This window comes from Equus quagga, unplaced genomic scaffold, assembly GCF_021613505.1.
Source record: "Equus quagga isolate Etosha38 unplaced genomic scaffold, UCLA_HA_Equagga_1.0 146_RagTag, whole genome shotgun sequence".
NCBI classification, from domain to species: Eukaryota; Metazoa; Chordata; class Mammalia; order Perissodactyla; family Equidae; genus Equus; species Equus quagga.
In genome coordinates this window covers 6,283,124-6,304,051 of record NW_025796728.1, presented here as the reverse complement: position 1 = coordinate 6,304,051, position 20,928 = coordinate 6,283,124, and the positions used below count along the sequence as shown (strand labels likewise).

General features: G+C 38.9%; 1 protein-coding gene across 1 annotated transcript in view; it reads right to left on the bottom strand.

The window, feature by feature from the left end:
- Positions 1-16,572, bottom strand: part of LOC124232996 (BTB/POZ domain-containing protein KCTD8-like) — a 250,652-nt gene extending 234,080 nt beyond the window's left edge. The window contains exon 1 of the mRNA XM_046649991.1: positions 15,612-16,572. Coding sequence (XP_046505947.1) covers positions 15,612-16,572 — 961 coding nt within the window. The remainder of the gene's footprint in view (positions 1-15,611) is intronic.
- Positions 16,573-20,928: the final 4,356 nt, after the last annotated feature.

Sequence of the window (20,928 nt, the reverse complement as noted above, 5' to 3'; positions counted from 1 at the left end):
TTACCAAAGCCTTACCAAAAGAAGAAAAGTGTTTACTACCATAAATGTGCCAGCAGAGGATCAACTCACCAAGTACCATGAAGAACTACAGTAACACAGCAGAACAGAAAAAAATGACAACTATCCAAAAACTAATCTTGAAGTCACAGAATATTGTGATCTAAGTGACAGAGAATTTAAAACAGCTGTCATGAAGAAATACAATGAGTTATAAGAGGACAAAGAAAGACAACTGAATGAGCTCAGGAATAAAATTAATTAACAGAAGGAGTACTTCACCAAAGAGATTAAAACTCTAAAAAAAAGCCAAACAAATTCTGAGATAAAGAGAACAATTAGTGAGATAAAACATAAAGTAGAAAACATTAGACACAGAGCAGACCATATGGAAGAGGGAATTAGCAAACTTGAAGACAGAAATCTAGAAATGATTCAAGTGGAAGAGCAGAGAAAATTTATTTTTAAAAAAATGAAGAAACTCCATGAGAAACATCCAACTTGATTAGGAAAATCAACATAAGGATAATGGATATCCAAGAAAAAGAAGAGAGGGATGAAGGAGCAGAGAGATTATTCAAAGAAATAATAGCTGAGAACTTCCCAAACCTGAAGAAAGCACTGAATATACAAGTACATGAAGTTAACAGCACTCTTAATTATCTCTATGCAAAAAGACTTTCTCCAAGGCACATTATATTAAAACTGTCAAAAGTCAATGACAAGGAAAGAATATTAAGGGCAGCCAGAGAAAAGAACACAACTTACAAAGGAATCCTCATCAGGCTATCAGCAGATTTCTCAGCAGAAACTATAGAGGCTAGGAGAGAGCAAAATGATACATTCAAAATAGTAAAAGGCAAAAACTATCAGCCAAGAATACTTTACCCAGAAAAGTTATCTTTCAGATATGATGGAGAAATACAGGCTTTCCCAGACAAACAAAACTTGAGGGAGCTCAGTGTCACTAGACCCGCCTTAAAAGAAATGTTGAAAGGAACCCTCCTACCTGAAACAAAAAGGCAAAGGCGATAAAGCTTTGAGGAAGGTGATAAAGAGAGAGACAGAATCAGAAAATTTCAACTCTATATCACAATAGGTTAGTAAAAACTTGTTTATAACATAAAGGCTAAAGGGAAAGAAAGTATCAGAAATAACTATAAGCACTTCAATTGGTTAACAAACTTACAATACAAAAAAGGATAATTTGTGACAACAAAAATATAGAAGGGGAAGAAGAAAAGGACAGAACCTCCTTAGGCTAATGGAGATATATTGCTATCAGCAAAAAAAGGACTATCTCATCTATGAGATCTTTTTAACCACAAAACAAAAAATCAGAGCAGAGTCACAAAACATTAAAAAAAAAAAAAAGGAAACTGAGAAAAACATCACAGAAAACCACCAAACTGGCAGACAGAAATATAAGGAAAAAAAAACAACGGAAATATTGAACAACGAGAAAACAAAAGACAAAAATCACAGTATTAAGTCCTCATATATCAATAATCACCCTAAATGTAAACAGATTGAATTCACCAATCAAAAGATACAGAGCAGCCGGATGGATTAAAAAACAAGACCCAACAATATGCTGCCTCTAGGAGACTCACCTCAGTATTACAAAAAAACACAGACTCAGAGTGAAGGGATGGAAGATGATACCCTAAGCAAATGGCAACCAAAACAAAGTGGGTGTAGCTATACATAAATCAGACAAAACAGACTTCAAGCCCAAAAAGACAACAAGAGACAAAGTTGGACATTATATAATGATAAAAGGGACATTCCATCAAGAAGACATAACCTTTATTAATATATATGTACCTAATATAGGAGCACCAAAGTATATAAAGCAACTATTAATAGACCTAAAGGGAAAAATTGACAGCAATACAATAATCGTAGGAGACCTCAACACCCTGCATACATCAATGGATACATCACCCAGACAGAAAATCAACAAGGAAACATTGGTCTTAAATGAAACCCTAGACCAGATTGACTTAATAGATATTTATAGAATGTTCCACCCAAAAGCTGAAGAATACATATTCCTTTCAAGTCTACATGGAACATTCTCAAAGACAGACCAAATGTTGGGAAACAAAACAAGCCTCAATAAATTTAAGAAGATTAAAACCATATCAAGCATCTTTTTCAACCACAATGGTATGAAACTAGAAAACAACTACAAGAAGAAATTTGGAAAAGCCACAAATATCTGGAGACTAAACAACACACCACTGAACAACTATTGGATGAATGAAGAAATCAAAGAAGAAATCAAAAAATACCTGGAGACAAATGAAAGCACAACATACCAAAACTTATGGGGTGCAAGAAAAGCAGTACTAAAAGGGAAGTATATAGCAATACAGACCTACCTCAGGAAATAAGAAAAATCTCAAAAAAACAACCTAGGGGCCGGCCCAGTGGCGCAGCAGTTAAGTGCGCACATTCCACTTCAGCAGCCTAGGGTTCACCGGTTCAGATCCCAGGTGCGGACATGACACCGCGTGGCAAGCCAGGCTGTGGTAGGTGTCCCACATATAGAGTAGAGGAAGATGGGCACAGATGTCAGCTCAAGGCCAGCCTTCCCGAGCAAAAAGAGGAGGATTGGCAGAAGTTAGCTAAGGGCTAATCTTCCTCAAAAAAAAAAAAATCTAACATTTTACCTAAAAGAACAAGAAAGAGAAAAACAAATGAAGCCCAAAGTCAGTAGAGGAAAGGAAATAATAAAAATCAGAGGGGAAATAAATGATAAAGACTGAAAGACAATAGAAAGGATCAATGAAACTAAGAGCTGGCCCTTTGCAAATGGAAACAAAATTGACAAACTCTTCACTAGACTCACTAAGAAAAAAAAAGAGGAGGCTCAAATAAAATCAGAAATGAAAGAGGAGAAATTACAACAAATACCATGAAAACCTATATGCCAAAAATTGAGTAATCTAGAAGAAATGGATAAATTCTTAGAATCCTACAACCTTCCAAAACTGAATTAAGAAGGAAGAGAGAATCTGAATAGATCAATCACAAGTAAAGACATTGAAGCAGCAATCAAAAACCTCCTAAAAACCAAAAGCTCAGGACCAGATGGCTTCTCTGGTGAATTTTACCAAACATTCAAACAAGATTTAATACTTATCTTACATCAAATTCTTCCAAAAAATTGAATAGGATGGAACATCTCCTAACTCATTTTACAGGGCCAACATTATCCTAATGCCAAAACCAGACAAGGATAACATGAGAAAAGGAAAATTACAGGCCAATATCGCTGATGAATGGAGATGCAAAAACCTTCAATAAAATGTTAATAATTGAATACAACAATACAGTAAAAGGATCATCCACCACTATCAAGTGGAATTTATTGCAGGGACGCAAGGATGGTTCAACATCCACAAATCAATCAATGTGATACAGCACATTAACAAAATGAAGAATAAAAATCACATGATCATATCAATAGATGCAGAGAAAGCATTTGACAAGATTCAACAACCATTTATGAGGAAAACTCAATAAAACGGGTAATAAAAGGAAAGTTTTTCAAGATAATAAAGGTCACATATGACAAACTCACAGCCAATATCTCACTCAACAGTGTAAAACTGAAAGTTATTCCTCTAAGAACAGGAACAAACAAGGATGCCCACTCTCACCACTCTTATTCAACATACTACTGGAAGTCCTAGCCAGAACAATTAAGCAAGAAAAATAAATAAAAGGGATCCAAATTGGAAAGGAAGAAGTAAAACTCTCACTCTTTGCAGATGACATGATTCAGGATTCTATATAGAGAAAACCCTAAAAAATACACCAAAAACTATTAGAAATAATTAACAAATACAGTAAAGTAGCAGGGTTCAAAATCAACATACAAAAATCAGTTGCATTTCTGTACACCAACAATGAAATAGCAGAAAGAGAAATCAGGAATGCAATCCCATTTACAATCGCAAAAAACAGAATAAAATATCCAGGAATAAATTCAACCAAGGAGGTGAAAGACCTATACACTGAAAACTACATGACATTATTGAAAGAAATTGAAGAAAACATAAAGAAACAGGAAGATATTCTGTGCTCTTGGATTGGAAGAATTAACATAGTTAAAATGTTCATATTTACTAAAGCAATCTATAGTTTCAAAGCAACGCCAATCAGAATTCCAGTGACATTCTTCAGGGTAGTAGAACAAAGAATCCTTAAATTTCTATGGAACAACAAGAGACCCTGAATAGCCAAAGCAACCCTGAGAAAAAAGAACAAAGCTGGAGATAACATACTCCCTGATTTCAAAATGCACTACAAAGTTATAGCCATCAAAACAGCACGATACCAGCAGAAAAACAGACACACAGATGAAGGAAACAGAACTGAGAGCCCAGAAATAAACCCACACATCTATGGACAGCTAATTTTCAACAAAGGAGCCAAGAACATACAATGAAGAAAAGTGTCTTCAATAAATGGTGTTGGGAAAACTGGACAGAAACACACAAAAGAATGAGAGTAGACCATTATCTTACACCATACACAGAAATTAACTTAAAATGTATTAAAGATTTGAATGTAAGACCTGAAACCATAAAACTTCTAGAAGAAAACATAGGCAGTATGCTCTTTGACTTTGGTCTTAGCAGTATCTTTTTGAATATCATATCTCCTCAGGCAAGAGGAAAAATAAACAAACAGGACTACATCAAACTAAAAAGCTTCTGTGCAGCAAAAAAAAATACCCATCAACAAAACAAAAAGACAACCTAGTAATTGGAAGATATTTGCAAATCATATATCCGATAAGGGGTTAATGTCCAAAATATATAAAGAACTCATACAACTCAACAACAAAAGAAAAACCAACCCAATTAAAAAATGGGCAAAGGGCCAGCCCCAATGGCCTAGTGGATAAGTCCAGCACGCTCCACTTTGGCTGCCCGGGGTTCAGTTCCTGGGCATGTACCTACACCACTCGTCTGTTAGTGGCTATGCTGTTGTGGTGGCTCACACACAAAAAGAGGAAGACTGGCAACAGATGTGAGCTCAGGAGTATCTTCCTCAGCAAAAAAAAAGGGGGCAAAGGATCTGAACATTTTTTCCAAAGAAGATATACAGATGGCCAACAGGCACATGAACAGGTGTTCAACATCATTAATTATTAGGGAAATGCAAGTCAAAACTACAATGAGATATCACCTCACACCTCTCAAAATGACTACAATTGATAAGACAAGAAATAACAAGTGTTGGAGAGGATGCAGAGAAAAGGGAACCTTCACACACTATTGGTGGGAATGTAAACTGATGCAGACACTATGGAAAACAGTAAGGAGACTTCTCAAAAACTTAGGAACAGAATTACCACATTTTCCAGCTATTCCACGTCTCGGTATTCACCCAAAGAACATGAAAACACTAATTCGAAAAGATATTTGCACCCTTATTTTAATTGCAGCATTATTCACAATAGCCAAGACTTGAAAACAACCTACATGCCCATCAACAGATGAATGGATAAAGAAGATGTGTTATATATACACAATGGAATACTACTCAGCCATAAAAAAGATGAAATCATGCCATTTGTGACCACATGGATGGACCTTGAAGGTATTATGCTAAGTAAAATAAGCCAGACAAAGAAAGAAAATAACCATATGACATCACTCATATGTGGAAGATAAACAAAGACATAGATACAGAGAACAGACTGGTTATTATCAGAGGAGATAGGAGTAGGGGGAGGCTGAAAGGAGTAATGGCCACATGAGTATGGTGATGGATGGAAACTAGACTTTTGGTGGTGAATACGATGCAGTGTATACAGAAGTCAAAATATAACGATGTACACCTGAAATTTATATATTATAAACCAATGTGACCTCAGTAAAATAAATTTTAAAAAAGAGAAGAAATCTGGTACTGAGAATTAATAATGTAAAGAAATGGGATTAGTCATGTACTTCAAGGCCCTTCAGTTAATAAATAAGGACAGCTAACATATACTGAACATTTAATTTGTGCCTGTCTAATATTCTTCTAAGTGTTTTATCTGGATTATTTCATTTAACCCTCATAACAAACCTATGAGATGAGCGTTATTTTTCCCCTCACTTTCCCTTCAGGAGGGAGATTAAATTATTTTCCCAAGATCTCAAAGCTAGAGCCAGAGTCTGTCAAGGAATTTGAGTATAAAGTGTTAAACCATTCGGGGTTTTTACTTCTTAGGAGTGGGGGCCAAGAAATTCTGGTATTATCTCTTCCTTAACACAGTACTGCTCTCCCTATTCTCCTTATAACAGAAATTAGACAAAATATTTAACTATACACAATGATGAGAAGAGCAAATATATTATGAATTCCATTTTGCTCAAGGTTTTTGTTACTATAACTGGGGAAAGAAATGGAAGTAATATAAGTGAATGGTTAAATCACTTACTATTCTAGTGACCTGAAGTCAACACTTTATATTTCTTTATTATATTCTTTTATTGTATTTAACTTATTTTTCCCTATATAAGTAGGATTTAATAGGAAAATGGTTACAATATGGTAAAAAGAATGTTCTAAGCTTAACTGCTGAACAAGCATTGAACAATGTTTAACCTGCAAATGAACATGGAACCAATGAGCATCCTAGTAGGTATCATGAAACTATGTGTTGTTATTGCCAGAAAAGTTGATTTATTTTTATTAACTACCTTAACACAAGGCTAATGAGTATAAGTAAAATTCATACTGTAATATTGATCATAAAACAGTAATACCTGTTAAGCATATTTTAAGGCACCTTTTAAAAACTAAGGGTGTGGTGGTAATATTAGAGTTAATTAGCTCCTCACCTTTGCAAACACCTACCAGGACAGCTAATAATTCCTGAACTTATGTTATACCACAACAGGGCCTGACCATGTCTGGAGGCAGCAGCCACTCCACATTCTGAGATTGTTTGAAGGCAAGTACTCAACAATGTGGTTGCAGGTAGGCTGTATCACTGAGCATTTGCTCAACGTCTTTCATACATTAAAAAAAAAGTAAGCTAATTTTTGATCCCTTATACCTTTTATCCCACCAATAATTTAAATATAAATAAATAAATGTGTGTGTGCAGCTGTGTGTATGTTTACAATTCTAACAGGTTCACTTATAACATTATTTTAATCTGTTCCATAGTTTAGTTAGCATTTCATTTACTTTCATTCGTTATAGGTGCCTATACAACAGCTTCTCATGTCATTAGTGCGCTTCTTGCTAATACACTAAATAACCCCTCTATAACTTAATTTGCTATTACATAAAGTTCACTGTGATCACTTTAAATGAAAGGTCTCTGTCATTCACATTTGTATGTCATGCCCAAACTGTAGCCTGGTAATTGCTCAATAAGTGCAATTTAAATTGAAGTGAAACTAAACCTTAATTCAGTGACTACCTTAATAGAACCTCCAACATCTTTGGTTCATTCATTAATTGACGCTTTCATTCAAAAAAGAAATATTAGTTGAGTTCTTAACATAGTACTAGCCACTGAACCAAAGGGGCTGAGAACACAAAAATAAGACTTGGCGCCACTCTCAAGGAGAGAGTAGGCTGATGAGGAAGATCAACATGAAAAGAGATAATTACGTGATCCAGCAATCCCACTTGTGAGTATATATAGCCAAAGGAAATGAAAACAGTATCTCAAACAGATATCTGCACTCCCATGTTCATTACAGCATTATTCACAGTAGCCAAGATAGGCAAACAACCTAAGCATCCACCAATGGATGAATGGATACAGAAGAAGTGGTACACATGTACACAATGGAATATTATTCAGTCATAAGAAGCAAGGAAATCCTGCCATTTGCAACAACATGGATGGACCTTGAGGGCATTATGCTAAGTGAAATAAATCAGAGAAAAACAAATACTGCATGATATAACTTATACATGAAATCTGTAAAAGTTGACCTTGTAGAAACAGAGAGTAAGAATGGTGGTTACCAGGGAATGGGGAGCATGAGGGTAATGGGGAGATGCTGGTCAAAGGGCACAAACTTGCAGTTGGAAGATGAATAATTTCTGGGGATCTAATGCACAACATTGTGACTACAGTTAATACTATACTATATTCTTGGAAGCTGCTAAGAGAGTAAAACATTTCTCACCACCAAAAAGAAATGGTAATTATGTAACATGATGGAGGTGTTAGCTAACGCTATAGTGGTAACCACCACAATATACAAGTGTATCAAAACATCATGTTGTACACCTTAAACTTACACAATGTTATAGGTCAATTATATCTCAATAAAGCTGGGGAAAAAAGGTAAGTTACATCAAGAAAAAAAAAGAGAGAGAGAATTACATATTGTAGGAAATACAATGAAGGCCCTCTACCTAGTGTACTATGAAAAGATAGAGAAGCGCAGAGGCTAAGTGTAGAAGGATTCTATTGCAAGGGGTCACTCGGGATTACATGGCTATGAGACCAGTGGTTAATATCCCATGGGTTAGAAAAGCTCAGCATAAAATACTCCATGTATTTTTGTTTTTGAAAGTGCAAAATACAACTAACCTTGTAGGATAATTAGGTTTCATGAAACGCTCACTTGCAGAAACAAATGATGAGAAGTACACAGATGACAGGCACAGGACGTCAATATTCAAGTCAACAGCTGGACGTTCACCATCACCCTTAGAACTTATGAAGCATTTAAGCTACCTACTGGAGTGATTCTGAAATCCTGTGAAGAGAGGTGTTCCCATCTTTAGGCAAGTCCTTGCAAAACCCTTGGGGCGGTAGTCTCCCACTACTTAAAGAATGAACTCGATTAGGGAAGCCACTAGCACGTTCTGCAGGATTGTGGCTGCTAAATGCTGACAGTTCACTTAAATACCCTGAAATCAATTCAGAAGAGGCTTTACAAATGATATCTGTAATTAAATACAGCTTGAAGGGTGATTATATCTCCACAATACTTTAAAGCTTCAAAAATACCAAGAGCCAATCCCGATATCCAACAGGTATTTGATACTTTTTTGAACCTAATTATACCAAGTATATAACTTAATGGCATTAACCAATATTTAGGACCAATAAACTAAATATAATTAACAAAATGGACTTCAACTCAAATAGCCTCTTCACTTGCCACTTTCTAAGAACACATAAAATGTGTTTTATTACACAAGATAAAAATTAATTTTCTGCAGGAGTATATGACTACCTCAACACTGTTTAAATTTGTCAGTTTAGGGACCGACCCGGTGGCACAGTGGTTAAGTTCTCACGTTCCGCTTCTTGGTGGCCCGGTGTTAGCCGGTTCAGATCCCAGGTGCGGACATGGCACGGCTTGGCAAAAGCCATGTTGTGGTAGGCATCCCACGTATAAAGTAGAGGAAGATTGGCATGGATGTTAGCTCAGGGCCAGTGGTCCTCAGCAAAAAAAGAGGAGGATTGACAGCAGTTAGCTCAGGGCTAATCTTCCTCAAAAAAAAAATTTAAAAAAAAAAGAAAAAAAAATTTGTCAGTTTATTAAACCTATAAATATTACTTGTTTACCCAAAAATGCACTAAATTGAGTCAAATGGTTTATTATTCTTTAACTTTAAAAATATTTAAGAGTATGATAGCCTTAATCAATAAAAATTAACCTTCTCATCAAGTAAAGACAAAACATTTATGGCATTCTTATGGAAATTTTACATAGATTAAGAAATACTAGGTTCATTCATATACAGTTCATACCACCCTTTTTTGCTTATACAGCTAAGTTCTAAGTAATCTGTAGACATTGAAATATATCTGTCAATTGACTACATGAAACAGGCATTATTTTTCTTTTTTTTTTTTTTTGAAGAAGAGTTGCCCTGAGCTAACACCTATTGCCTATCTTCCTCTTTTTGCTACAGGAAGATTCCCCTGAGCTAACATCTGTGCCAATCCTCCTCTACTTTATATGTGGGTTGCTGCCATAATATGGCCACCCACAATCTGTTGTAGATCCACACCCAGGAACCCAAGCAGGGCTGCCAAAGTGGAGCACCTCTAACTTAACCACTAGTCCACAGGTGGACCCCAAACAGGCATTTTTAAAGGTTTCAGAGGAAGGGCTTTGGAGTAAGAGGGAACTTTTCAAATTCCAGCTCTGCCCCAGACCAGTTCTAGGCCCCATGGATGTTACTAAACCTCTCCACGTCACAGTTTCCTCACTGATGTACTAGGGAACTAATGCCAAGGTCAAGGAATGTTATGAGAAGTAAACAAAGTAACGTATATAAAACACAAAACAAATTTAGGCACATAGTAAATGTTCATTTTATTATACATTTTGTATTTGAAAAAATCAACTTTCTTCCTAAACCTACAGGGAAAATATTCAACACCAATATTTATTTATAATACTGTCTGTGGCAAAGGATATGTGTTATACTTTCAGTATCTAAGACGTCAATAAAAATTGTAATGTCATGGGGAAAAATGTCATTAAATGTTTCAATGTATTAAATGTATAAAACCAAGCAGACAGCATACAAACTATGTACATAGTATAAGAAAAATTTTAACAAATATGTTGGTCATCTACATTTGCACAGAAAAAAAGACTGAAAGGAAATGAATCAAGATTTTATTAGCAGTTACTAGTGGTGATTTTTTAAATTTTACTTTTTTAATATTACTAAAACTGCATGTTATTACTTTCATAATAAAAAAAGGGTTACTTCTGAAATGACAAGTGGGCAATAATTTTCCCATTTTTTACTAATGTCAACTAATAATTTATGACAATAGAATAGATAATAATTGATGATAATTTCATACAGATTATTTCTTTTTGTCAAAGAGATTATTTTTTTCTTTCTAACTAAGGCTTACTCACACACTCACACACATACACACAAATTGTGAGTTCTAGCATTCTAAGCTATAAAAGAGAAAGAACTTTGCCAAATAAGGCTTGTAATGCCATTCAATCTTTCAGCTTCATTAATTGCATAACAGTTGAGCAACAAGAAGATGTAGAAAGGGTGGCAGGGAAAGCTAAAGCCATAACCCTAGAAAAAAGATCAAGTTTAGAGCCAGTGCTATTGCAGACATCAAAGTTTAATGCCCTTAAACAGCAGCCAACGCCACAGCACAGCCTCCAAACTTTTTGCACTCCAAGGTTTCTGTAAATGTCTCTCTCCTTTATTACTGCAATTGTTTGCACGAAATCAGAATCTTGGTGTTTTAAAACTTTATCCATTCCTTTTATTTTTTCCCCACTGTTTCAAAAGACATCCAGCCATGTGGTTGCAGAAGAAATTTTCCCCTTATAATTATAAAAACAACTAGTAAATCTTCAAGAAGAAAAGAACCATCTTAAAAAAGAAATAATTAACAAAATTCTTTTCCATAAAACTGTGTTTGGTGATACAAGTAGAAGTATTTTTAAACTAGAAAATAATATACAATTTTAAAGGTATGCATCAAGACAGATCAACTTTTAAAGATGTTTCTTAGAAAGCTTTTAACACAACAGGCCTGCTAACATGGGATTGAATAGCTGTTTAAATGTGTTCAACTCAACTAGACTTCTTCAACCCAAAACAGCGAAATAAATCAGAATGAATTTGAAGAAGTGGATATAAAATCCATTAAGACAAATTAGATTTCACAGCCCAGTTCAGGAATAGCATTAATTCCTAAATCTGGTACTCTCATACATCACAACGAAAAAAGGATATACCAACCACATGGAGTACAAAACTCAAAGCACTATAAGAAATGAACAATAAATCAGTACTATCTTTCTGTAAACTCACCGACTATGAGAAATAAAGGAGACATATAATGCTAACTTTAACTATGGGTAGTCTCCACATACAACATTCCAAGCATATAACTACCTATTGTCTATGTAATACAATGCCAACATAAAATGCCTTTTTTTGCTTCTAGATCCTGCTAAAACAGCCACAACTACACTTAAAAGACACCCCCTAAAAAACAGAAAGCACAATAAATCACTCTGTTTGCCTTCAAGAAAGGACAATCCATCTTCACTATTAGAAGAGTAATAAGGAATTTAATAGTACTAGTATATGCTTATGTACTAATGCCTAAAGTCTAAAAGACTTGATAAAATAATGAGTTAAAACTGAGAATAAATAAAAGTGCCCATGTCGCCAAATGAAGCTGGCATTAGAACCCAATGACTTGGATACAAGCACTTAAGGACATATGAATCTAGCTGAGTGTTTGTTGGAAAATATTGCCAAAGATTCAAGTCCTAGTAGAGAGTGTTAAAATACTTCTTGGCCCTGAATCAGAAAAGAGTTCTGCTGGAGTTAATCCCAAAAAACTAACTGGAGGATGATTGGTAAACCCAGGTGATTTGAACTCAGAAAAGAGTTCTGCTGGAGTTAATCCCAAAAAACTAACTGGAGGATGATTGGTAAACCCAGGTGATTTGAACTTGGTGTGAAAAATCCAAGTTCCAGGAAAGCAGATGGTTATTAAATTGGTTGTTTCAAACTTCTGAAAGTTTATTATGTAATCACTTAATTGCAAAATAATTTTCTAATTAACTTTACAATTAAATCAACTATAGTTACTATAAAAAAATTAAAATTTAATATTGACAAAAATAATAAAGTCTGTACTATATTACTTATAATTGTAACAGTTAACATTTGTTAAGCTTTTATTATAGGTCAAGCACTGGCCTAAACACTTTACATTTATCCTATAAAATTGGTAATATAATACCCCCCATTATACAGGTGAGGAAACTGAGACACAGAGAAAGTAAATAATTTAACTAAGATCACACGTTTGGCAAACAGGAGTGTCTGAGATTACTGAACCATCTGCCCTCTCTTCCCATCTATATGGAAACTAGGGTAAAGGGGCATGAGGGGAATGAGGAGCTGAAATTGATGTTCAAGTGTATAAACTACAATTCTATGCTTTTTAGAGCAGCAATTCTTTCATTTGTTGAAAGAACTGTCAAAGGGAGAAATAAAAGACAACAAGGCCCTCTTCTGCATCTGAAACATAGGGGACAAACAAGTTCATCCAATAATTTTGTTTTGATGAATAACACTGACACTCTTTTTAAATAGAGTTGCTAAATAAGATAATTATACTCTCTATACTTATGTCATTACCTAAACTGAATAGGATGGAAATACAAAAATTTTACAGTATTATTTTTATTCACCAATATTTTAAGGAATCCTATACAAAATAATTTGTGAAAATATGCTGCAACCTATACAAAACACAAAATAAATGTATGTAGAATAGTATTCAAGATAAATTTTACAACCTAAATAAAAAATGGCAACTACATTTGGTTAGTCAATGAGTAGAATACCACTTCAAAAGAATAACGTTTAATCTGAAATTGCCTATTTCCCCCCACAGGATAATCAATGAAGAAGGCTATGAGTTTCTTCCTTAGATTTCTGGGATTTTTATGAATGAATCTCAGAGCTCATTAAGTATGTGATTCTCTGCAAATGGCTATTCACAATATTAATTATTTTATGTTGTTTAACACATCTTCTAGCTCCAGAAGTGAAATATTCTGAATTCCAAATATCTCTCAAATTATCTTATTAGTTAAATTGACTGAGCTTCCAACTTCAATATATTTTTAAGGGCATATTTTCATAATTTCAAGACAACCTGTATTATCACCTCATAATCAAAGTAATACACATTTTTAAGTTCACAACTTTCTAGGGGGGAAAAAAAAAAGACCAAAACTCTGAAAGATTCCAAAATGCAAGAACCTTAACTTCAAAACACTTATGCTTATATGTTCTCTAACAAAAATCACTAACCACAAGAAAGTCAAAAGCTCATTTCATCTCATCTTCTGAAATGCTTGGAAATATATCCATGCTGAAATGACATAAATGTTTAAAATCTAAAACATTAATAAAGATCCCATTGATAAGGGATAAAATGTAAAGAATGATACTAAAAAATAGCTTAATTATTTAATATACATTGGAGAGATCACAATTTTATACTATAAGCAATAAAATATTATCTTCCTTTGGGTGGCTTTTCTAGCAATCTTTTTACTGTGTAACAAATAACACTTTGATATAATTAAGACAATTATGTTTTTATCTACCATTTCAGTGGACACTTTCTTTGCTTCTCTGTTGAAATGGTTTTCTCAGGAAATCCAGCACTATCAAAAAAGACAATCTAACTCTAAGATCCAGTGTGCTGTGTTTTTGTCACCCTGGTTCGAAGGTTACTAGAACGAACAACAATGAGCTGCCCTTCTGTCAGGATGGCACCTGTGCAAGAAATCCTTTCCACTTCTCCAGTCAAAATAAAGCGCTAAAACTTGTCTAGTTCCCAAACAGCGACTGAATTACCAAAATAAATAAATAAAATTAAAGCTGTTCTCTTTCTATCATAGGCTGTCAGTGCTACTCTCAAACAAACAGGCAACTTTTAAAGCATCACGTGTCCTGCCAAAAAAAAAAAAAAAGTTTGCCAAATGATGTTCTTGCTGCCATCCCAGCTGGTTTTTCGTTTGTCCAAACAGCCGTCTAGTTGTCGCACTCCTCACTTGATAAACGTCACTGAAAATTGCGCCCGCCCCGTCTCCCCCTCCCCCAAGCCCGTGATATTTGGTGGAGTTCTTGGACTTGAGCCACAGAGCCCCCTCCTGAAGCGCCCTACAAAAAGCATCATGCGAAATGCTTTCCAAATCCTCTCTCTCCTTCTCTAGTTTCAGAAAATGACTGCATTTATTCCCCCTGGGAAAGGGGACTCAATCCCCTTTTTGCTCTTGAGATGCTTAGAAAGGAAACACAATCACACATACACACACACACACTCCCCATGTCTCTCTCTAATCTCCACGCCTGACAGCAGTGCTCATACATCCAAACTCTAGTTCCCTGCACCCTCCGCTGCCCAAAACACCTAGCACTTGCAGATGACAACTGGCTGGGGGGAAATCTGAGGTTTCTACGGGTCGATGGAGACCCCTTTCCCACCAGCCGCTCTCACGCCCAGGCCCCCTCATGGGCGCAGGAAGTACACACAGTCGTCACTTCTCTGGTTGCCCCCTTCTGAAACTACTCGTAATTGGACGCTCCTGTGTCTGACCGGCCGCAACAGCAGGTAATCCGGGCGGCGCGCGCAACGCCAGGATGCCAAGCCGCCCTTTGGAGGGACACCACCGAAAGCCACACAAGTTGACCCCCAGGATTCCTGCCGGGCGGAGAGAAGAGGACCTCTGCGCCCAGCCTTGGCCTCTCGTCTCCTCCCCGCCCTCAGCAGTAGAAGGGTGCCCCGCGCCTCCAGGATCAGGGAGGGGCGAGAGGGCAAGAACAACAAAGTTAAGGAGGACTGCGTGGGAACTGCATGCTCCCGAGCTGGAGAAGAAGGAGGTCAAAGGGGAGGCGGCAAAGGGCGAAACCGTTAATCATATCTGCTGCGTCAAGAATGTGTGCACGGAGAGCCCCTTGCGCGCGTTAGTTAACCAGCTCCGGCCCGGGACAGCGGCCAGCTCCAGGTTCCAGCCTGGCTCGAGCCCGCCGCGGGCGGGCGAGGGGGCGGGGAGAACGAGGAAACGCGGAGCCCGCGAACTTACGGAAGAAGATGTACTCGGTGTAGCTGCTCCAGATCTTGTCGTCGCGGTACTGGTTGACGAAGGCGGCGGTGCCCGAGGAGTTACACGCCACCATGTGGAAGCCGGCCTCGGACAGGCGATCGAACGCCTGCTCCAAGTAGGTAAACTTGAGGTAGAAGCGGGACGTGTACTTCTCGGGCGGCCGGTCGGGGTCGCGGCTCTCGTTGAGCGTGTCCCCGAAGACCTCCTTGGCCAGCGCGATGCGCCCGCACACCATGATGCGCGCCACACGCCGGAACTTGGCGTCCGCCTGGTTGTCGCGCACGGTGGTGTAGGAGCCGCGGTAGCCCAGCGTGAGGAAGCCCGAGCGCTTGTCCGGCGCGCCGCCGCCACCGCCGGCGCCGTGCGCTCCGGGGCCCGAGGGCGCGGGGGCCGCCGCCCCGCGCAGCAGCAGCGCGTCGCTGCTGCTCTGCGAGACGTTGTCCTCCAGGTCGCTCTGGCAGCCCTCGTCGTTGAGCGAGTTCTGCTTCGTGACCTTGGGCGATAGCAGCTTAACCAGGTCGGTGAGCTGGAAGTACTCGGCCTCGCGCAGGAGCCGCTCCTTCTCGGGGAAGTGCTCGGGCAGCGCGAGCTGCTTGTCCCGCAGATAATCCAGCACGTACCTGAAGAGGAAGCCGTCCCGGTCGATGAAGAAGCGCGCCCGGCTGTCCCTGGGCAGTTCGCCCCGGCGTCGGGCGCCGCCCCGGGGGCTGGAAGGCGAGAACATAATGGCCAGAGTGCTGTCCGGGACGCTGAGCAGCGTCGAGTGCTTGGTCACATAGACCTGGCCTCCCACGTTCAGCTCCACCACCTCGGGGAAGGGCGAGGGCACGCAGGGCCCGGGGGCGGCGGCTGCCGGCGCGCCCGGCGAGCTGGACGAGGAGACCATCTCGCTAATGGGCAGAATGGTGCTGCCGCCGCTGCCCGTGTCCTTCAAAGCCATGGTCCCCCCGCCGCCGGCCAGGTGACCCGGGAGAGCAGCACTTTCTCGTTGCCGAAGCCCGCGCCCTGCGCGCCTGGTGCACCTTCGGGCCGGGCGGCACGTTCCTCCGGCCGGGGCGGCCTGGATCAGGGCTCGGGGCAGCGGCGGCGGCGCCCGGGCTCCATCGAGGGAGTGAAGCGCGGGAGAGGAGCTCCGCGGGCGCGGCGGCGGGGTGGCGGCGCGAGGAGGAGCGACTGCTCCTCTGGGGCGACGGCGGGGAAGTGTGAGAGAGACTTGCAAGAGGCTCTCGGGCTGCGCTCGGCTCTCCGCGGGGAGGGCGGGAGGAGGGGCCGGAGCAAAGAAAACTCGCCGCCCCGGCAGCTTGCGAGAGCGCCTCGAGCCCCGAGCGCGGACGGCGGCGCTAACTACTCCTTGCAGCCTGGGAGGCGGCACTGACGTCAAGCCGGGTACTGGGACCCGAGCCACAGCTGTCATTTAAAGAGATACGCGCCATCCCCTGGCTGCCTGGCTCCGACGCTAGGGGGCGGGGCCGGGCACCAAGCCAGGAGGAGATGCTACTGGGCAGCTGGCGGAGAAGCGGGCAGGAAACCGAAAACAAATGGGAAAAAGGACAGCATCTCTCCTCCATTCGTTTCATTCCCTGCTTCCGTCCGTCCCTCCCTCCATACCTCCCTCCTTTCGTCTCTCCCTTCCTTCCTTATCTCCCTCTGCCCTGTTCGCCCAGTAAAACTGTTTTTTTACGCTTACATCAAGGTGGAAAGGAGTGGGGAGCCGAAAGGTTTGTATTATAACAAAAATGCTAGGCTCCTAATCTGAAATTACTGCAAATGTTGGAGTGCGAGCAGTGATTGCAAAAAGACCACGTGGGCGTGAAGCTCTTGTAGTCCTTTTACCATAGTTTTTGAAGTGACAGGGAAATGCGCGAAGCTCTATTACAATCAAACGTCATGATTGCATATTTAACTTCATGTGCTACGTATAGTTGAAGATTCTTTACAACTAAAATCTGATTTCAGTTCACAAAACTGATAAAGCTTTGTATGTAACGTGACTGTTTTCTTCTTTGACTTTTTCAGTATTTGATTCGTAGTAGATCCTTAATAAATGTTTATGGAGGAGGCATGGGATCCAGGGAGGAAACTTACTCTATTTATTCCTAGTTTCCAATCCTGATCAGTCCTTTCATTAATCTCTCCATTTCCCTTTCAACTCCATAAGGCAAGAGAAGTGGCTTATGTTTTATTAGTCTTCTAACCCCAAGAGTCAGGTCACAAATGAAAATTATGTGAATTTAAGCTCACCTTAATATCCATTTGTACATAGCTCAGGAATAGTCTGCAGGATCAGCATTATTTGTGATAGAGAGTGAGGATAGAAATGCAAATGAGAAATCTTTCATCCTGGAGCATCCTTTTGGGTTCAGAAAGGTAAAGAATCATTGATTTATAAATAACAAAAATGAAATGAGTCTACTGTGGCACCAAGCAGTTTGCTTCAAAAATTATCATAATAATATTATAGATGAACTTTATCCATTAACACATTAAAATAATGTACAGGGTTTTTTTATGCTTGTTTGGTGAGGAAGATTGGCCCTGAGCTAACATCTGTTGCCAATCTTCCTCTTTTTTTTTTCTCTCCAAAGCCTCAGTACATAGTTGTATATCCTAGTCGTAAGTCCTTCTTGTTCTTCTGTGTGGGATGCTGCCATAGCATGGCTTGATGAGTGGTATGTAGTTCCACGCCTAAGATCCCAGCCGGCAAACCTGGGGCTGCTAAAGTGAAGCAGAGCACACGAACTTAACCACTGTGCCACCGGCCAGCCCCTGTACAGATTTTAATGTTTTTAAAAAATTCTAAACACCTACTTAGGATTCCTTCTCTTTGAATCCACCAAACAAACAAACAAACAAAAGAACTGGATTTGAGATAACAGTTGTAACTTCAAATTTTTATAAATAATACATTATTCTTTGGAGTATTGCAAACTATATTTTATTCATTGATCCTTATAAGCCACATCAACAGAAAATGTTACATCAGTTTTGAAGTTAAATTACCAGAGACTGAGAGAACCTAATGGACCAGTGAAAGAACACAATATCTTTGCCAAAGGACTAAGACTTAAAATTGAGTTTGCAATATGCATCTTCATGCAATTCTGTTATTCAAGCCTATTGCCTCCCTCCTCATTTATAAACTGATCAAATTAAGAAGTAGAATTTATTTTAACCTTCTTCATATAAAAGCTTCATCAGAAAGCATTTGGAGTTTAAAATAATTATTCCTGGAAAATGAATTAATAGAAGCTTCATAACCTTTATAGATGAATAAATAATAATGCCTCAAACCACTACTAATGAGGCCCATTTATCATGAGGTAAATGTCCCTAACGATAAGTATAGTACAGACCATAGAATCATAATGAAGTGGATTTATAATACATATGCATATGTATTTATGAATATGAGGTCTCCCATATTATCAGGTTGAAATCCATTTTAATTTTTTTAATTACATAAAATATGCTTATAAGATAAAATGGTCTAAAATGTATACTCTAAATAAGTCATCTTAGGAATTCTTAATGAATTGCATTGTTTGGTATATTGCTTTTTAAAATAATTCCTTCAACGTTGATTGAACATTTCTCCCTTATCCCTTCTCTCCCCACACTCCTCTTACTCTCACCCCCTCTCCCGGCAATGCCCTCCAACCAAACTCCAAACTGAACAATTCCAAGTCCAGAGTGTCTTTAGCTGTCATTCTTTCTGCTAGGAATGCCTTTCCTTGTCCACCAGTCCCCTAATCCTTTCCCTCTGTTTGTCTTCTTCCCTGAGGTCTCAGCTTAAATAGCAATTCCTCTGGAAATCTTTCAACTTTTTACCAAACCAGGTGTTCCCACAGCACCCTTTGCTTACACATGGGCAAGGTTTATCACACTGATGTGTCATTGTCTCCTATCAGATTGCAAGAATGGCATACAACCATATATACTATTCTATCCCCAGGGCCCTGCCTAGCCCATGAGAGAGAGTCAATTTCTATTTGTTAAATGTTTACTACATAGAAATGTGTTCATATCATGAATGGATGACAAGGCATCAACTCTGTGCTAGACACTGGGCTAATCAATAAGATTGCAGAGATAGGTAAAAATCGGTCCTTCACAATAAAAATCAGGAAAAGTGAGAATCTGATTACAACAAACTCAGATCTAAAGCAGAAGGGAAAGCAAGAAAGAGACACTATTGGAGCAATCATTCTAGTGAACTGAGCAATCAACACCAAAGACTATAATCAGAACCACCTTACTCTAAGCCACAAACTTCCCTAGGCCAAATTGGTTCCCTATGCCAATTTAATCACGAAGACGTGTCCTTAAGATCTGTTCCTATGCAAAAACAAGACATTAAACTTCTCGGACAAGGAACTACATTAGATCACTTTACATTCTGAGCGCATTTTAAAATAACATAGGAAACATCAAACTAACCAAAAAGGACATATTGAGTCCAGATTATAATAAATAATTTGTAATTTAAAACAATAAATACTTCTTCACTAGGCTGAGAGGTACTTAAAGGCAGAAACTGTATCTTCTTTGATAGGGGAGGAAGAACACAGAAGGTAACAATGAGGCTTAAAATCAGAACTGGGTTAAAATCTAACGACGTCTCTTACTAGCTTCATGATTTGAGCAAATTGCTTAACCCCTCTGACCGTCAGTTTCCTCGTGGGTCTGGTGGAAATAGTAAAGACCACAGACTTCTCACTGTGACAATGCATCCAGTAACAGAACCATTCAAGTTTGATGGAGTTCACGGTATTTATGATGTCTGTTTCACACCATTGTTCTGAGGCATGAGAGCAGAGCCACTTCCTAACTAGATAGATCTGAGATACCAACGCAGATAACTGATTGTAATAACTCTACCTACCTTCTTTCCAGTTGTCTCACCCCTAGGACCTGAGGTCACACAGCCCCACCATCATGTACATCCCTAAGCCACACCAGCATGTCCTTCCCTGTCTGTAGCCATTGTGGTCCCTCTCTCATTGCACTTTATCATCTTAGACACTGATATGATTTCATTGATCTAATTTACCCTGGTCCTGTTCTTTCCTTTCTTTCTTTCTTTTTTTTTTTTTTAACTTTGTTAAGTCTTTTGACTGTGATCTAATTATTCCTTTTAGCTTGCTTTTGTCTAAGGTTGACCGCTCTACTAATTTTCAGGAACCCACCCGATATCTGTTTATCTTGTTCAGGGCAATTGAAAGTTTTACACCCCTCCTCTAAAAATATAAACTTCAAGTGTTTGTAATTCTAAGCAAAAAGACTGAGATTCCTTCCC